We start from the raw sequence: 14,641 nt of genomic DNA, 5'->3' as shown, positions 1-14,641 counted from the left end.
TTTTGAACTAGTAGCCCAATCTTGGAACTGTTTGAAATTATGGATTCTACAGGCCACATTCTATAAGAAACATTTTTTTCCTGGTCGATCTGAGACAATTTTTTTTGCGGGCTTCAAAAAAAGGCAGTGTATAACCTTCCTTTTTTACCAAAAATCGACTGCACCAAAATTTCTCGGGAAAACACTTTTTTTTATTAATTTTGGTGCGTAGAATCCAAATCAATTCGTACTTTTTCGATCAGACTTCTCAATCAAAAGTTATAGACTAGAAACCAATTTCGAAAAAAAATTCGAAGGGCTGTAACTTTTGAACTAGTAGCCCAATCTTGGAACTGTTTGAAATTATGGATTCTACAGGCCACATTCTATAAGAAAATTTTTTTTCCGGGTCGATCTGAGACAATTTTTGTTGCGGGCCTCAAAAAAAGGCAGTGTATAACCTTCCTTTTTTTTTACCAAAAATCGACAACACCAAAATTTCTCGGGAAAACACTTTTTCTTATTAATTTTGGTGCGTAGAATCCAAAACAATTCGTACTTTTTCGATCAGACTTCTCAATCAAAAATTATAGACTAGAAACCAATTTCGAAAAAAAATTCAAAGGGCTGTAACTTTTGAACTAGTAGCCCAATCTTGGAACTGTTTGAAATTATGGATTCTACAGGCCACATTCCATGATAAAATTTTTTTCCGGGCTCAAAATGATTAACACGTTTCTCTAATTGGGGTTGATGTTAGGTTGTTAAAAAATTCTGTTTTAATTGAAGTGTTTTACAATGAATTTATCATTTTTTGTCGTAGCATGAAAGTGCTGAAATACAATGATAGGCGACGCACCTCGTGCGACAGAACATTTTTTTAAAATATTTTAAACAAACACTTCATTTATTTTTATTGAAAGTAGTGCATCATTAAATCGAGACTCTTTAATTAAGGGTAGCTTTCACTGCACCGGTCGTCTTTTCCGGTAGCTCGATTGTAAAGGCAAAGACTACAATCCTTGCTTCTTTTAAAAATCGGTTTTTCGTTTATTACTTCTATCCTCGGTTGACTAAAAGGTCATCTTCATTAATATGCGGTTATCAATGAGAAATGATGATCTTTCAGTCTACGCGCATCTCACTTTTATGCCATAAAATCTTCGAATTCATGCCAAACGAATTCATAAGTGGTAGGTATAGCATGAGAAGAGCATCCCCAAGAGGATTTTCAAGGAGATAATTTAACGTTATTTTTTTTGTAAATGTATAGCAAAATGCAATGCTATCTTATCCTCTTATCTTGTTACCACCTATATGTGTACAGAGTCAAGTGTCACGTAATGTGAATGAACGAATATAACCACTTGATTGATAGCGTCTCTGACATATTTAAAATTGAAAGCCATCACCTATCTACTTCAATTAAATCAGTGCACTAAACATAAACGTAAGTGGGAAGCGGAGTGTTAACTTATGGTACTATTTGTATATTTCTTTAGACAATCATGTCCCCGAAGGATACGACGTATCTCCTGAAACATCTGCGTTCAATTATGAGCGAAGGGAGGTACTGCTCGGAAATTTTGAACGCGTATATTGTACCCTCGACCGACTCGCACAACAGCGAGTATCCTGCGGAATGTGACAAACGCAGAGGATTTATAAGCGGATTTATTGGTAGCGTAGGAAGCGCCATTATTACCGATAACGATGCCCGTATGTGGACGGACGGACGTTACTTTCTGCAAGCGTCCCAAGAAATGGACGCCAACTGGACCCTAATGAAGGAAGGGCTACCTTCCACTCCTACTCAAGGTATTAGGCACCTACCTCTTTATTTTGCAATAAAACAAAATACTTTCAGCTGAATGGCTGATTAGCGCACTTCCACCTAAGTCGTGCATCGGTGTCGACTCAAAGGTAATCGGTCACAATACATGGATGCATCTCCAAGACGAGCTCGAAGCTCACGGCCACAAATTAGTGCCGGTCGAAACGAATTTGGTCGACTTGGTGTGGAATGAACGGGACCGACCTTCGATGGTACGAAATCCCATTGTACCACTGGAATTGAAGTACAGTGGTAAACCGATTAAAACAAAATTGAGCGAAGTCCGTGATCAAATGAAGAAAAAGCACGCCAGCGTGCTTGTTCTCACAGCACTAGACGAAATTGCGTGGCTCCTAAATCTGCGTGGAAGCGACGTGGATTTTAATCCAGTCTTCTTCTCGTTTGTAATCATTTTGCCGCAATCAGTCGCCGTACTGATAGATCCCAGTCAGGACACGCCCATCCTTCACGAGCATTTCAAGGCGGAAGCGCCAGGAATTGAGATCACAGTAGGCTTATACAGCTCGGCTTGGCACGTTGTAAAAACGGCAGTTGAAGAGGTCACTGATGGGTTTATCTGGTTTTCGGATCATGCCAATTACTCGCTAACCAGCATAGTCCCCCCCAAGCGACTAAAAACGGAAATAACTCCTTGCGCCCTACTGAAAACTATCAAGAATAACACCGAGATTCAAGGTATGAGAAATGCGCACATTAAGGACGCGGCAGCAGTCTGTTGCTATTTCGCGTGGTTAGAGAAGGCGGTAGAAACGGGAACCGTCACAGAAATATCGGGGGCCAATAAGTTGGCGCAGTTCAGGGCTCAACAGGAGTCTATCATGTCGCTCAGCTTTGAAACGATAAGCGGTGTCGGGGCGCATGGAGCAATCATGCATTATAAACCGGAACCGAAAAGCGACGTGCCAATCACTAAGGACACTCTGTACCTATGCGACTCCGGCGCCCAGTTTAAGGACGGAACGACCGACATTACACGCACCGTTCATATGGGAACTCCGACCGAATACCAAAAGGAATGCTTCACGAGAATCTTGAAGGGCCAACTGAAACTTGCACGAAGCATCTTTCCCAAAAAGATCAAGGGCAATTACCTGGACTCGTTTGCACGTGAATTCCTGTGGGGCGTCGGTCTCGACTACCGGCACGGTACCGGCCACGGTGTCGGTTCCTACCTAAACGTGCACGAGGGTCCCATCGGAATTTCGTACAAACCGTTCCCGGACGACCCCGGCATGGAGGAGGGCATGATCCTCTCAAACGAGCCCGGATATTACGAAGATGGCAAGTTCGGTATACGAATCGAAGACCTCGTGGTCGTCGTACCCGCGACACCAATCTACACCCATCACACCGAGTTTTTAACGTTTGAAACTCTATCCTTGGTGCCCAAACAGACGAAAATGATCGACGTGAGCTTGCTGACCGAAGAAGAAATCTTGCAGCTTAACTCGTACCATCAGAAATGCAGGGAGGTGATCGGCGAGGTTCTCGACCGACAAAACCAGATCGAGGCCAAGCAGTGGTTGTGGAGGGAGACTGAGGCGCTCAAAACTAAATAGATTTGTACTTGTAACGCAAATACATCGATTATTTTACAGACTTTTTGAGTTTGGTACTAGATTTAATGCAGCCCGATTTGATCGACTCCATACTTTTTAGCAACTCGGCTTTATTGCGAAGTCTCTCTTCATTTTTCCTCTTCAATTCGACGACGGCAAACCCGCACTTGAGCAAGGTGTCGTAAAATTCCAGAAAAGTCAGCTGATATTCGATGTTGATGATCACGCCGTTCTTTTTCATCTGCGGACAGGCGTCACATAAGCATTGCACTATCCTCTTGGAACGCAGGGACTGTAGTACAGATAGTTCAATTTGACAAGGGGCTCCGCTTGGGTTCCGAGCTGTTTCAACAAAGGGGCCAGATTCATCTAAAAGGTTTTGCTAGTAAACATACGGAAAAACTTCTTAAAGTGAATAGCTTAAACCCATAAGTACACTAGGGGTGTAATAAGTAGTCTGAAAATTGAAAGTCAAGTCATGTGACTTGATTTTATTAGCTATGCTAAGTTGTTGACTTGTAAGTCAAAAAAATTACAGCCATCAATATCTTACTACCAGAACCAGAGATAAAGGCGAAGATCAACGTGTCTAAAACCATTTTGTGACCTCACGTCGCGCTCAAATCGTCAGATTATTGAAATGCACACTTTTCAACACCTAGTCAACCCACCTTACTTTAATCTGGCGCGCTCGAGTACATCTCAAAATCCCTTCCCTGCCGTAAGCTGAAGCACTAGACGTTATTGGTAGAAATACTAGCCAATGGTGGCTGAAAAACATGTGCACGACGTTCAGTGGCTAAGAGACCTAGTGCTTCAGTATTACTATTAAAATGATTATTGAGCCCTTTTACAAGAACGAGGCTATTTTAGATGTACACTTCGTAGGAATTTCGAAGCATTTTTGGTATTTCAAAGAGGTTTTTTTTTAACATTGAGATGCACTAGATAATTTATTGTTAGTTACTTTTCCTAGGATTGCGTAGACACACAATACATTTTCTTCCATACGCTTGTCGGTTTTCATTTCCGCTATATTAATTAAGCCCAATGAAAAACAGAAAAAACAAGTATAAATTGTGCACAACTCTTGTGCAGATAAAGCGCATTTTTGTTAACTAGTTTTGTTTTGACATCACCAATGCATGAAGACGTCTCAATCGTCCTTTGTGAGTACCCTCTTCCGGACAATCCGTTCTTGAGGTATAAGGGAATGTACCCGATCACGATAAGAGACCGAGGAGGAGGGCTATGGTTGGTAGAAATTAATTCGTTGAAACCTTTCATTAGAGTACCATGAAGGATAAAACTAGTTCCACTCCCCCCCCTCCCCCTCGTACTTTTATAAAAGGACAGAAAGAAGGGTAGTAGTTGGTAGAAAACGGTTCCTTTCGTTGAGACCTTTAATTAGAATACAATGAGAGATACAATTCATTTTTAACCCCCCCCCCCCCAAGACCCCGTCGCTCACTGATCTTGAAAAAGAGTCGTACGAGAAAGTTATAGTTTGTACAAACCAATTTATTTCGATGAGACCTTTCATTAGAATACCATGAAGGATAGAACGTGTGTTTACCCCCCCCCCCTTTCCTATTGCAAAAAATTCCAGGACTTTAGTTCCCCTAGAAGTAGTTCGAAACGGCAGAAGTGGGTCCGGACGGACGGACAAACAATAACACATTTTTTTATTCTTAAAAAATTCGCTAAAAAAGAAACGATGGAGAGTTTGCAACAAGTTCAATTAGAAAGAAATTATATAAGAACTCCATATTTGACGCTTCCATGTACAAGCGTGCGTAAAGGTAGCCAGTACATCAGTACTCTGTAGTACAGTTTGAGTAAAAAAATTGTTACTTATTTGGAAGCTAGTACCATGTACCTAGTCTAGTACTGCCATTAAATTCAATGGTACTGCTTAAAAGGACTGTTTAAATGGCATTAAGTTTTCTACACTACTACCACAGATCTAAACACTCTAGATCTGTGCTACTACTGTCTACCTTCTAAGTCTCGCTAGCCAGTACAGGGGATATTGATGTATGGTACCTACATGAATAAGCAACAGTAACGGGCGATTAAAAAAAAGTTGCTGTCGAGTCGCCTTTGGAAGTTCAGAAACAAAAATTCCAAAGGTGACTCCACAGCAACTCATTTTTGATCGCATAGTACTTCCTAGGTAGTATACCTACAGTGCGTTCCGGATAAGAGAGTCACATCAATATATCTTGTATTTGGCGAGATACGGAAAAATTGTCAAATATAATTTTATATGTGACATTATACGATCCGAATGCATATTGAAATACGCCATTCAGAGCTGAGCAGTATTCGATTTTGTAAATACTTTTTAGTATTCAAATCCTTTAAAGTACCTATTCAAATACTTTGTAATTAAATACTTTTATGGAAGCAGTATTTGTATTTGTAACTCAAATACTTTCGCAAATATTTAGTAATTGAATACTTCGTAAAGTATTCGAATACTTCGCATAGTATGTGAATACTTTTAAGTTATTCAAATATTTGAGAACTATTTAGAAATATTTAGGGGAAGTTTCCATTATCACAAAATCAAATATAAAAATCCGATACAACTGAATACCGAACGATCCTGGAGTGAAACTTTTTTGACCCGATAGGCTACTTAACTTAAAACAATAGGTACCTACCTTTCTCATATCCTTAAGACCATGCGTGTACCAATTTTCAAAGCGATCGCACGTTTCTAAACAAGTTATCATGCACACGGACAGACGGACGGATAAAAAAGGATCGCTAGGATTAATTTGCCGGTCCGTGTGGCGCAGTTCAGTTAAAGCTGGACTGTGGTACTAAGGTCCCCTGGTTCGAATCCGGGTTCGGGCATGGATATTTGTAAATGTATAGTGGGTTGGGTTGGTAGAGCAGCCTTGGCTGAAACCCCGCCCACTCAAAAATAAAGGCAAAATAAAAAATAATAATTTCAGAAAGGTGTACATGTCATGTCAGGTGTCATGTGCACGACCTACGATCGCTTTGAAAACTGGTACACGTATTTTTAAGGATATAATATAACTGATATAAGAAAGGTCCTGGTACCTCCTATCCTATATAATAATAATACGCGGTTACTCCCCTTAAATTTGTATATAACAATAGAAATATAAAAAAATCTAACTTCAGAGAAAGGGACTACATTCAGCGCACAAAACGCTATTCTTCCATGTAGCCCCCATACAAAATATAACTTGACCTTTTTTAAGTAGTATTAAGACTTTTATCTAGTACTATTTTAAATTTTTTATGTATTTGAGTGACAAGTATTCAAATACTTTTCAAAGTATTCGAATACTTTTTATAGTATTCGTTTACCTTTGAAAGTTTTCAATAACTTCTGAAAGTATTCGAATACTTTGGAAAGTATTCGAATACATTCTAAAGTATTTGAATACTTATTTTTGAAAGTATTTGAATACTTTTCAAAGTATTTGTATTTAATATTTGGTTGTGCTGGACGTAAAAGTATTTAGTATTCAAATACTTTTGATTTGTCTAAAGTATTTACTATTTAGTATTCAAATACTTTTTGAAAGTATTCTGCCCAGCTCTGACGCTAGGCTAGGCTCGGATTCGAACTAACTGGCAGGGGCGTGGCAAGGTAAAATTGCGCCTATACTGTATTCATTTTAAGAAGGTAGCGGTAAAAAGCATAGGGAAGCTTTGACCTTCACTGTGATTGGTTAAAACATGAGTCAGTATTACAATGAAACATAAAACGACTGGTGAATTTTGTAAGGTGGTAGTCTATGTTGCCAACTAAACTGCCGAAGTGTCATTAGCTGTTATTGTCAAAGGCTTATTTCTGTTCGCAGTGCTGAATATTTCTACTTTACAATAATTTGGTGCCGTTTTATATTTTTCCTGTGTGTGTTTATCTTCAAACACAGCGCCATCTACTACCTTCTTATAATGAATGTATAGTATAGTGCAAAGTTTGTCCGAAGCGCCGCCTTTTTTAATAATAATAATGTGGTCTTTGCATATTTTTTATTATAAATAATACTGCACTTCTTAAATATATAAATACAATTACAAATCGTTGACCCTCCAGCCTGTACGCTGTACGGCTGTTGCTTAGCTTGCTTTTATTTATTTCTCTTATTCACTATACTTATTTTACAATTATATATAACTTATTTACGATCAATCCTGACTCAAGTGCACTTAAAATTGCAAAATAAAAACTTTGTAAAATACTTTTGTATAATTTTTATTTTAAAAATCTTATGACTTTTTGGCGCCTAGCAAAATTTGGCGCCTAGGACACTTGCCCGGTTGCCCTACTGGATGCCACGGCCCTGCTAACTGGTTCGTATTTTCCCCCATACTGCCATTCTTTCAGTTGTGAGATGCGTTGCCTAACCATAGGGGTATGTTACCACAAGCTCAAATTTGTTTTAAAGAGGAAGAATTATTGTAAAACACTCCGAAACTCCACCCCTGTTAGTGTGACAGCAACCCCCTTAGGAATTTTAAATGGTATATTTTATGTGGTAATGTTAATTACGTGATTTATTTACTTACAAATAATTAATAATGGGTGTATCCCTGAAATCACTAGTCATCAATTCGGCGTCGATGCTGCAACTGACTCTAAACACAATTCCGTTCGCTTATATAGCAAACAACAACCGTTCCAGAAGCTTCTCCCGAACCCTTCTGAATACCCCCACCATGGGATGCACCTTGTCGTGGTGGTGGGGCTTAGTAGTCACAATTTTCTGTGGCGAAGCTAAGCATCCGAGGCGGGTAATTGCTAGACCCGTAAAGTCTGATCCGTGCTACCCGATTCCAGGTTCAAGGTATCATTCAAATGTTTCATGGAAAACCCGAAAGGGTTCTCGACTTTTGCTCATAAACGTAATATAGAAAACTATATTGACATGAGTAGCACATTTTTCACTCCTGAGGCGTGCGGTAGATTCCAAACTTCTCTGGTAAAAGGTTGTCACTTGCCGATACAGGAATAGAGTTTCGAGAAATCGAACTCAACCATGACTTGTTAAAGGTGATAAAGGGTTGTGGGATGATGACCACCCCTGCCCATTTATAGGGTTTGGAGTATGAGGGGTTGTAAAAGTCTAGGGTCGGCGTTAGGCCGAAAACCTCTTCATTGTTTATTTAAGATCTAACTCTTCTCCCCTTGGAAGTCAATACCCTCCACTATATGAAGAGCAGATTTATATGAAAATCATCAAGCTACCTGTCTTATAATAATAATAATCATAATAGTTTATTGACCAACAGAACGCATCTATTTACAGGTCAACTTATGTATATATAGAATATATAAAGCATATAACAAAAGAAAATTGAGAAAAAAATAAAATTGAATTTTCCAAAAACAAAAGAAAAAAAACAGTAAATAACTGCCCCTGAATCATTATACATTAAAAGAAAGACAAATTATAAAAATTGTAAAACTAAGAAATACTATACATGGTGTCCATTTTTCGAGTGCCACTATGGGGATCTCACTTATCTTAAGAGATAGAAAGTGGGTGAAGTGGGGGCAAGGTTGCCAATTTTCGTGCTGATCTGAAAAGACATTTCAAATATCTTCAATAGTTTTGAAGATATCTCAAAAACAAAAATTTCTGATTTTCGTTTTTATTTTTTTTATGATAAACTAATCGTAGTAGACATTTCTAATTAACACATTATTCGGACACTTTTTAATGGAGATTTCAAATATGGCATCCTGTTTTTAATAACTTTCAAGATGACGGAGAAACACGTGGCAACTTTAGTTTTTCTTATGGGCGCCATTTTGAATTTTCACATTTTGGGATTACGTCTTTTTTTCTCTTTACAAAGATATATCACACATGGTGGTTCAGTATCACATTTTTCCTAAAAATACAATTTTTAATTTTTTGAGAAGAGTGCTTTGGAAAAACAAAACGTTCTTTTGTTGTGAACAAAAGGTTGACTTATTTCATGTAGTGTCATTTAGGTTTATGCTAGTTGTAATGCGAAAATGCCTTTTTTAAGTGCAGATCAAATAGATATGATCCAAATTTACTACACTTCTCATCGAAATGCCCACATGACTGCTGTAACATACTTGCAGCGTTATCCAGAGGGGCAGCAACCTAGTTTAAGGTATTTTTCTTTGCTGCATAAAAACTTGGGCGAATATGGTTCTTTTAAAAGATGTAGACAGCAATATGCGGTGATAGACCCAATTAATATGAGCAGGCAATTTTGCAAACGGTTGAAATGAAAATCAAATTTCTCTGACAACGCTGCAACCAGACAGACAGATGGATCAAACTGTCAAACTTTTGTTGACAACAAAAGAACGTTTTGTTTTTCCAAAGCACTCTTCTGAAAAAATGAAAAATTGTATTTTTCTCCAACCACCTGAATAAGACGCTATTTTGTGACAGTGTTCGGTACGTAAAATTGACGTTTTGCGGATTAATCGTTTTCACCATGGCAACTGTACAAAAAGTAGATACTTTTGGTCCTAGTACCAAAAAGAAATTGACCTTGAAAGTTGACCAATTAAAAAATTACAATCACGGAGATATGTCACATTGACATCGTTTTACATTGCAGGTTATAAGATATTTCTATACATACAAATCAAATCTTTTTGCATATAAATGCAAATAATGATGTCACCTATACGTATGTACATGTATTGAAAATGATTTACGCTCGCTATTTTTATTTAAACCATGTGTAACGTAATTTACATATTCGATGAACGTAATTTTAATACGTATACCTACAACCCGCCGTCGCGCGTAACGCCATCTACTTCAGACCCCTTGCACTATTATCTGTCATTTTGAATTCAAAATTTGAAAAAGTTAATTGCAATTAATTTTAATTAAAAAACTGTACGGTAAGTTTTTTATTTCAATACAAAATATAACAATATTAATTGTGTATACAATAAAATGACTGAAACTGATAGCGACATGGATTGCACTCCGCCAGAGATTATAGAAACGGCAGAACATGCTACCTCAAGATTTGCTCCCTACAAAGTCGCGAGAGGTGAGAAGTAAGAAGTCAGAACGAATATGTTATAAGTTAACCTAAAAACTAGAGTGGCATGACACGTGAGGACAAGAAAGCAGAAGTTCTTATACTAGTAGTGAAACTGTGACTGAATCTAAATTCGAATATAATTTGAAGTAAAGCGGGTTGGAGAAAAAATTTTATGTTTTATTCGTACAAAAAATGCGTTTTCGGGACTCGGAAGGTTGCTGGACTCCGCTAACGCGTCGTCCAGCAACTATCTTCCTCGTCCCGAAAACTGACATTTTTTGTACTAATGAAACAAATAACTATTTTAGGAAAAATGTGATACTGAACCACTATGTGTGATATATCGTTGTATAGAAAAAAAAAGACGTAATCCCAAAATGTCAAAATTCTGGCGCCCATACGAAAAACTAAAGTTGCCACGTGTTTCTCCGTCATCTTGAACGTAATTAAAAACAGGATGCCATTTCTGAAATCTCCATTAAAAAGTGTCCGAATAATGTGCTAATGTCTACTACGACTAATTTATCATAAAAAAATTAAATACGAAAATCAAAAATTTTCGTTTTTTTGTGATATCTTCAAAAGTATTGAAGATATTTCAAATTTCAGATTTCAGATTCTTATTCAGCACGGAAATTTGCAACTTTGCCCCCATTTAACCAACTTTCTATCACTTAAGATAAGTGAGATCCCCATAGTGGCACTCGAAAAATGACACCGTGTATATAATATACCTATCTAATTGAAAAGTTTTAGCAAAAAAAAAGATAAAGTTACACAAAGGAATAATTCTATAATCAAAATATTAAAATTAATATTGATAATATGTAACTAATGCTCGCGTGAAATAATACAAATTGTCTTCAAATTGAATTTAGTGTTGCGCTAAGATCAAAATGGTAAATATCGCACGAATTGCATACCTCATAAAAAGTAATTCCAGTACGCGAGTTATAAGTAGGAATACGAAAATTCAATAAACTTAAAAGTACCTAGGAATCGACCTTATTATGAATTAATTTATACGGAAAAGTCACACTGTTCCTAACCCTCCTTTTTGTCGAACAAACGGAAGTCAAATTTAGCTAACAGTAACGAATAAGGGTATCCCCTCTCAGCATATATACCTTCAACTTTATAAAACAAAAATTTTAAAAACTTACGCTAGACGCCTTCTAGCCTAGCACTTTTAGTTTAAGGATTCCAAAGTAATGCACAGTATTTCATCTTAGAGCGAACGTATGCAAAGTACAAAGAAGTTAGAGCATTGACGTTGGTAAATGAGACCCTATGGTATAATCATATGAATAACAAAAACAGTAGTGGACCCAAATTGGAGCCCTGAGGGACTCCAGATAACGAATAATTAATTAATCACTGAATCTGGAGTACATTCAAATTATTGTTACGACGGTTACATTTGCTTATGGTGTTAAACTATTCATTTTAAGAATCTAGAGAATACCACACCTGTTAGGTACATTAAATTTCCACCAATCGCGATTGCATTAACTCCTTGTTGCGGAGAAAAATTGCCCCTATTCTCACACGGGATGGGAAAGCCGGGTGACGTACAGATTTTACTCAAAAAATCTCGGGCAGAGTGCGGCTCGCCTAAACTCTTGTAGAGTGAATACACCTGTTTAAAAGGCAGCACATCACGATACTCAAACAGCGAGCATGCTAAAAACTTAATTGTACTTCGTGCCACTGCCACCTTTACCACTACCACTTGTAAAGTAAGGCCTGGCATAAACCACATCAGTCAAAAACCTTGCAAAGATCGTCGCGAGCACGCCGTCATTTTTGCAGTCTCCCGTAACCGTCTCGGCCGCGTGAAATTTCCACGCCAAACACACTAGGAGTTGCAGAAATTGCCAAAAAAAGACCTCCTCGAACGGATCATGGCACCATTTCAATCCGCTGTTTGGATTTTGTAATAAAATCAAATCAATCTCGACGAGTGAGTAATCAGAAGTGATGTAGTCGAAGTCTCGTAACATTTGCCACAGGAAGTAACGTATTAGCGTTGGCTTAAAATCTGTAGTGTGATTCGTCGCGATTGTCGCGTACTTATTATACACCCTGTACAGCTTTGGAAGGTTGGCGAGTATGGCGTTCTGCATTTCTCTCCTCTCCACCTCAGACTGGTGACTTTGGAAGTTGGAAATGAGCGTTTGACTTTCGTCTTCGCAGTGTCTGTTAAGGTTGAATTAAAAACTGATGCAGGTACTCTCGGACACTTACTGATAATCAGTTGATAATTGAATCTTGTACAATTCCGTTGTGTATCTTTCCACGGCCAAACTATAATAGTAGGAAAAATCGGTAGTTTCCGCCGGTAAATGCGCGGCAAATTGCTTGTCACTTTTCGACTCTAAAAGATTCCTACGACTCGAGATTAGCGCACTGGAGTGTGGTGCCGAACAGTTCTTGTGCAATTCGCCTGGTTCGATGATTAATTTGTCATTTTGAAATAGGGGATCTTGATGCACCACTGTTCCGTTTCCGCAAGTAAGGGTGCCGCTCCCATGTTTTTCGTCATGTACCCATTCCCCATCAAAGCTCAAACCATTGTCATAGCCGAAATGCATAGTGCCTAAAGTTTAGGAAATTGAACGCAATCAAATTGGTGGTATTCCTACTCACCGGTCCCTTCTCTGGTACCATCCGTCCAATTCCCTTTGTATACATTTTCCACGGGGAAGGTAAAGGATCTGTTGATGAATGTATTCCACGTGTACTCACCGTAACCGTTCATTTTTCCATTCGTCCATCTCCCTTTGTACACCTGTTTTTTTTATGCAGACATCAAGAAAGAAAATTAAAAACATTTACATCATTGCTGCACCATACAAAAACACCACTACCATCCTGGCTTCCCCCACTCCAATGACCTTGATATATTTCACCCGACTTGTAACTGCGCACGCCCACGCCTTGCCTTTGATCTTCAAACCATTCGCCGTCATACCAGTCATCGGTCTCGTAAAGCAGCCAGCCCTGACCGTGCTTTTTGCCACCCTTCCAATTGCCCGAATAACGTAACGTACTCGCGCTAACATTGATAACTCCATAACCGTGTAGAAGACTGTTACAAAACTCTCCAGTGTACATGGTCAAATCGGGGTACTGTAACGTGCCGTGGCCGGTTGCGAACCCGCAAACGAAATCTCCCTACGAAACGGCTTCAAATCTCACATACAGCCAGTCCGCATACCTCATAAATCGAACCATCGGCCCATTTGTACTTCCCGCGACCGTGCATTACACGTTTACTCGTACCTCCCTCGTAACAATCGCCATTTCTAAACCTGATTACAGCACTCTCATCGGGCACGTTAACAATCCATTGTACGCTAAGGGAATCAACGGGATTTTTAGCCAAACTGTCACGCGACGCACTCTAAAAACGCCATGGTTTAAATGCAAAGGAAAGCGAGATACCTTTTTTGAATTTCTTCTCATACTAGATCGGCTGTTATTACTCGAAGCTTGCGACTTTTCGCTGATTATCGACAGCTTGCGTTTTGGAGAATCACGCCTACCTGCACCAGGTCGAAATAATGAATTGTTATCGAGGAAATAACCTACCCGATTTGTGGCTTTCGTCACTTTCTCTCCGCAGACTTAGCGTGCTGGTACTGGAAGCCTCTTTGCGTTCTTTGCATTCGGGTGGTTTACACGGACAGGGATTCTCCGAGGGTATCGACTCCCAACGGTCGACCACTATGTCTAACATACTTGTGAAAAAAAGAAATACCAGCTCGTCTTGGTAATTGGTAGGTTTTACGTCTTTGACATCTAAAGATGAGGACGTTGCCACCTTTTCGACTGTTTCTTCGCCGAATAACTCGATCAGCGATTTTTTCTCGCTGGACCGTTTGCGGGCACGGGTCGCGCTACTGCTTGACTGTTTTGTTAAACTCATCGTGTGACAGCATATAGTGTCTTGAACTGGCAGATACGTAGGTTGTCATGGTTATCAAATTATTAGTAGCATTTGTGTAGGACGAATCTCTTAGAAAATTTTGTCACACGAAAACCAGAATATTGTAAAAGACGATGACCGTTAATCACTTTTTTGTGTTTTACTAATACCGGTATAGCACCGCCGCACCGTACCCACGCACCTATCCTATATATATTTGTAAGCGAGGTGTGGTGGCGTGATGCATTAAGGCCAGGAACTACTGATTTTCAT

General features: G+C 38.9%; 2 protein-coding genes across 2 annotated transcripts; one reads left to right on the top strand and one right to left on the bottom strand.

The window, feature by feature from the left end:
- Nucleotides 1-1,241: 1,241 nt before the first annotated feature.
- LOC116181748 (xaa-Pro aminopeptidase 1-like) lies at nucleotides 1,242-3,433 on the top strand. The gene is made up of 3 exons (XM_031502168.1): nucleotides 1,242-1,429; nucleotides 1,482-1,797; nucleotides 1,847-3,433. Exons 2-3 carry the CDS (start codon nucleotides 1,488-1,490, stop codon nucleotides 3,391-3,393), a joined length of 1,857 nt encoding a protein of 618 aa, XP_031358028.1. The 5' UTR covers nucleotides 1,242-1,429; nucleotides 1,482-1,487; the 3' UTR covers nucleotides 3,394-3,433.
- On the bottom strand, nucleotides 3,422-14,377 carry LOC116181747 (radial spoke head 10 homolog B2-like). Its single transcript, XM_031502167.1, has 9 exons — nucleotides 14,032-14,377; nucleotides 13,885-13,985; nucleotides 13,658-13,843; nucleotides 13,276-13,614; nucleotides 13,087-13,228; nucleotides 12,685-13,036; nucleotides 12,167-12,636; nucleotides 11,908-12,120; nucleotides 3,422-3,762 (listed from the first exon to the last, which is right to left on the bottom strand). Exons 1-9 carry the CDS (start codon nucleotides 14,366-14,368, stop codon nucleotides 3,422-3,424), a joined length of 2,481 nt encoding a protein of 826 aa, XP_031358027.1. The 5' UTR covers nucleotides 14,369-14,377.
- Between the last annotated feature and the right edge of the window lie 264 nt (nucleotides 14,378-14,641).

Source organism: Photinus pyralis, unplaced genomic scaffold (assembly GCF_008802855.1).
Source record: "Photinus pyralis isolate 1611_PpyrPB1 unplaced genomic scaffold, Ppyr1.3 Ppyr1.4_unclustered_Scaffold19, whole genome shotgun sequence".
In the NCBI taxonomy this organism is placed as follows: domain Eukaryota; kingdom Metazoa; phylum Arthropoda; class Insecta; order Coleoptera; family Lampyridae; genus Photinus; species Photinus pyralis.
Note: the sequence above shows the minus strand (reverse complement) of the source record. Positions and strands in the feature narration are given on the sequence as shown.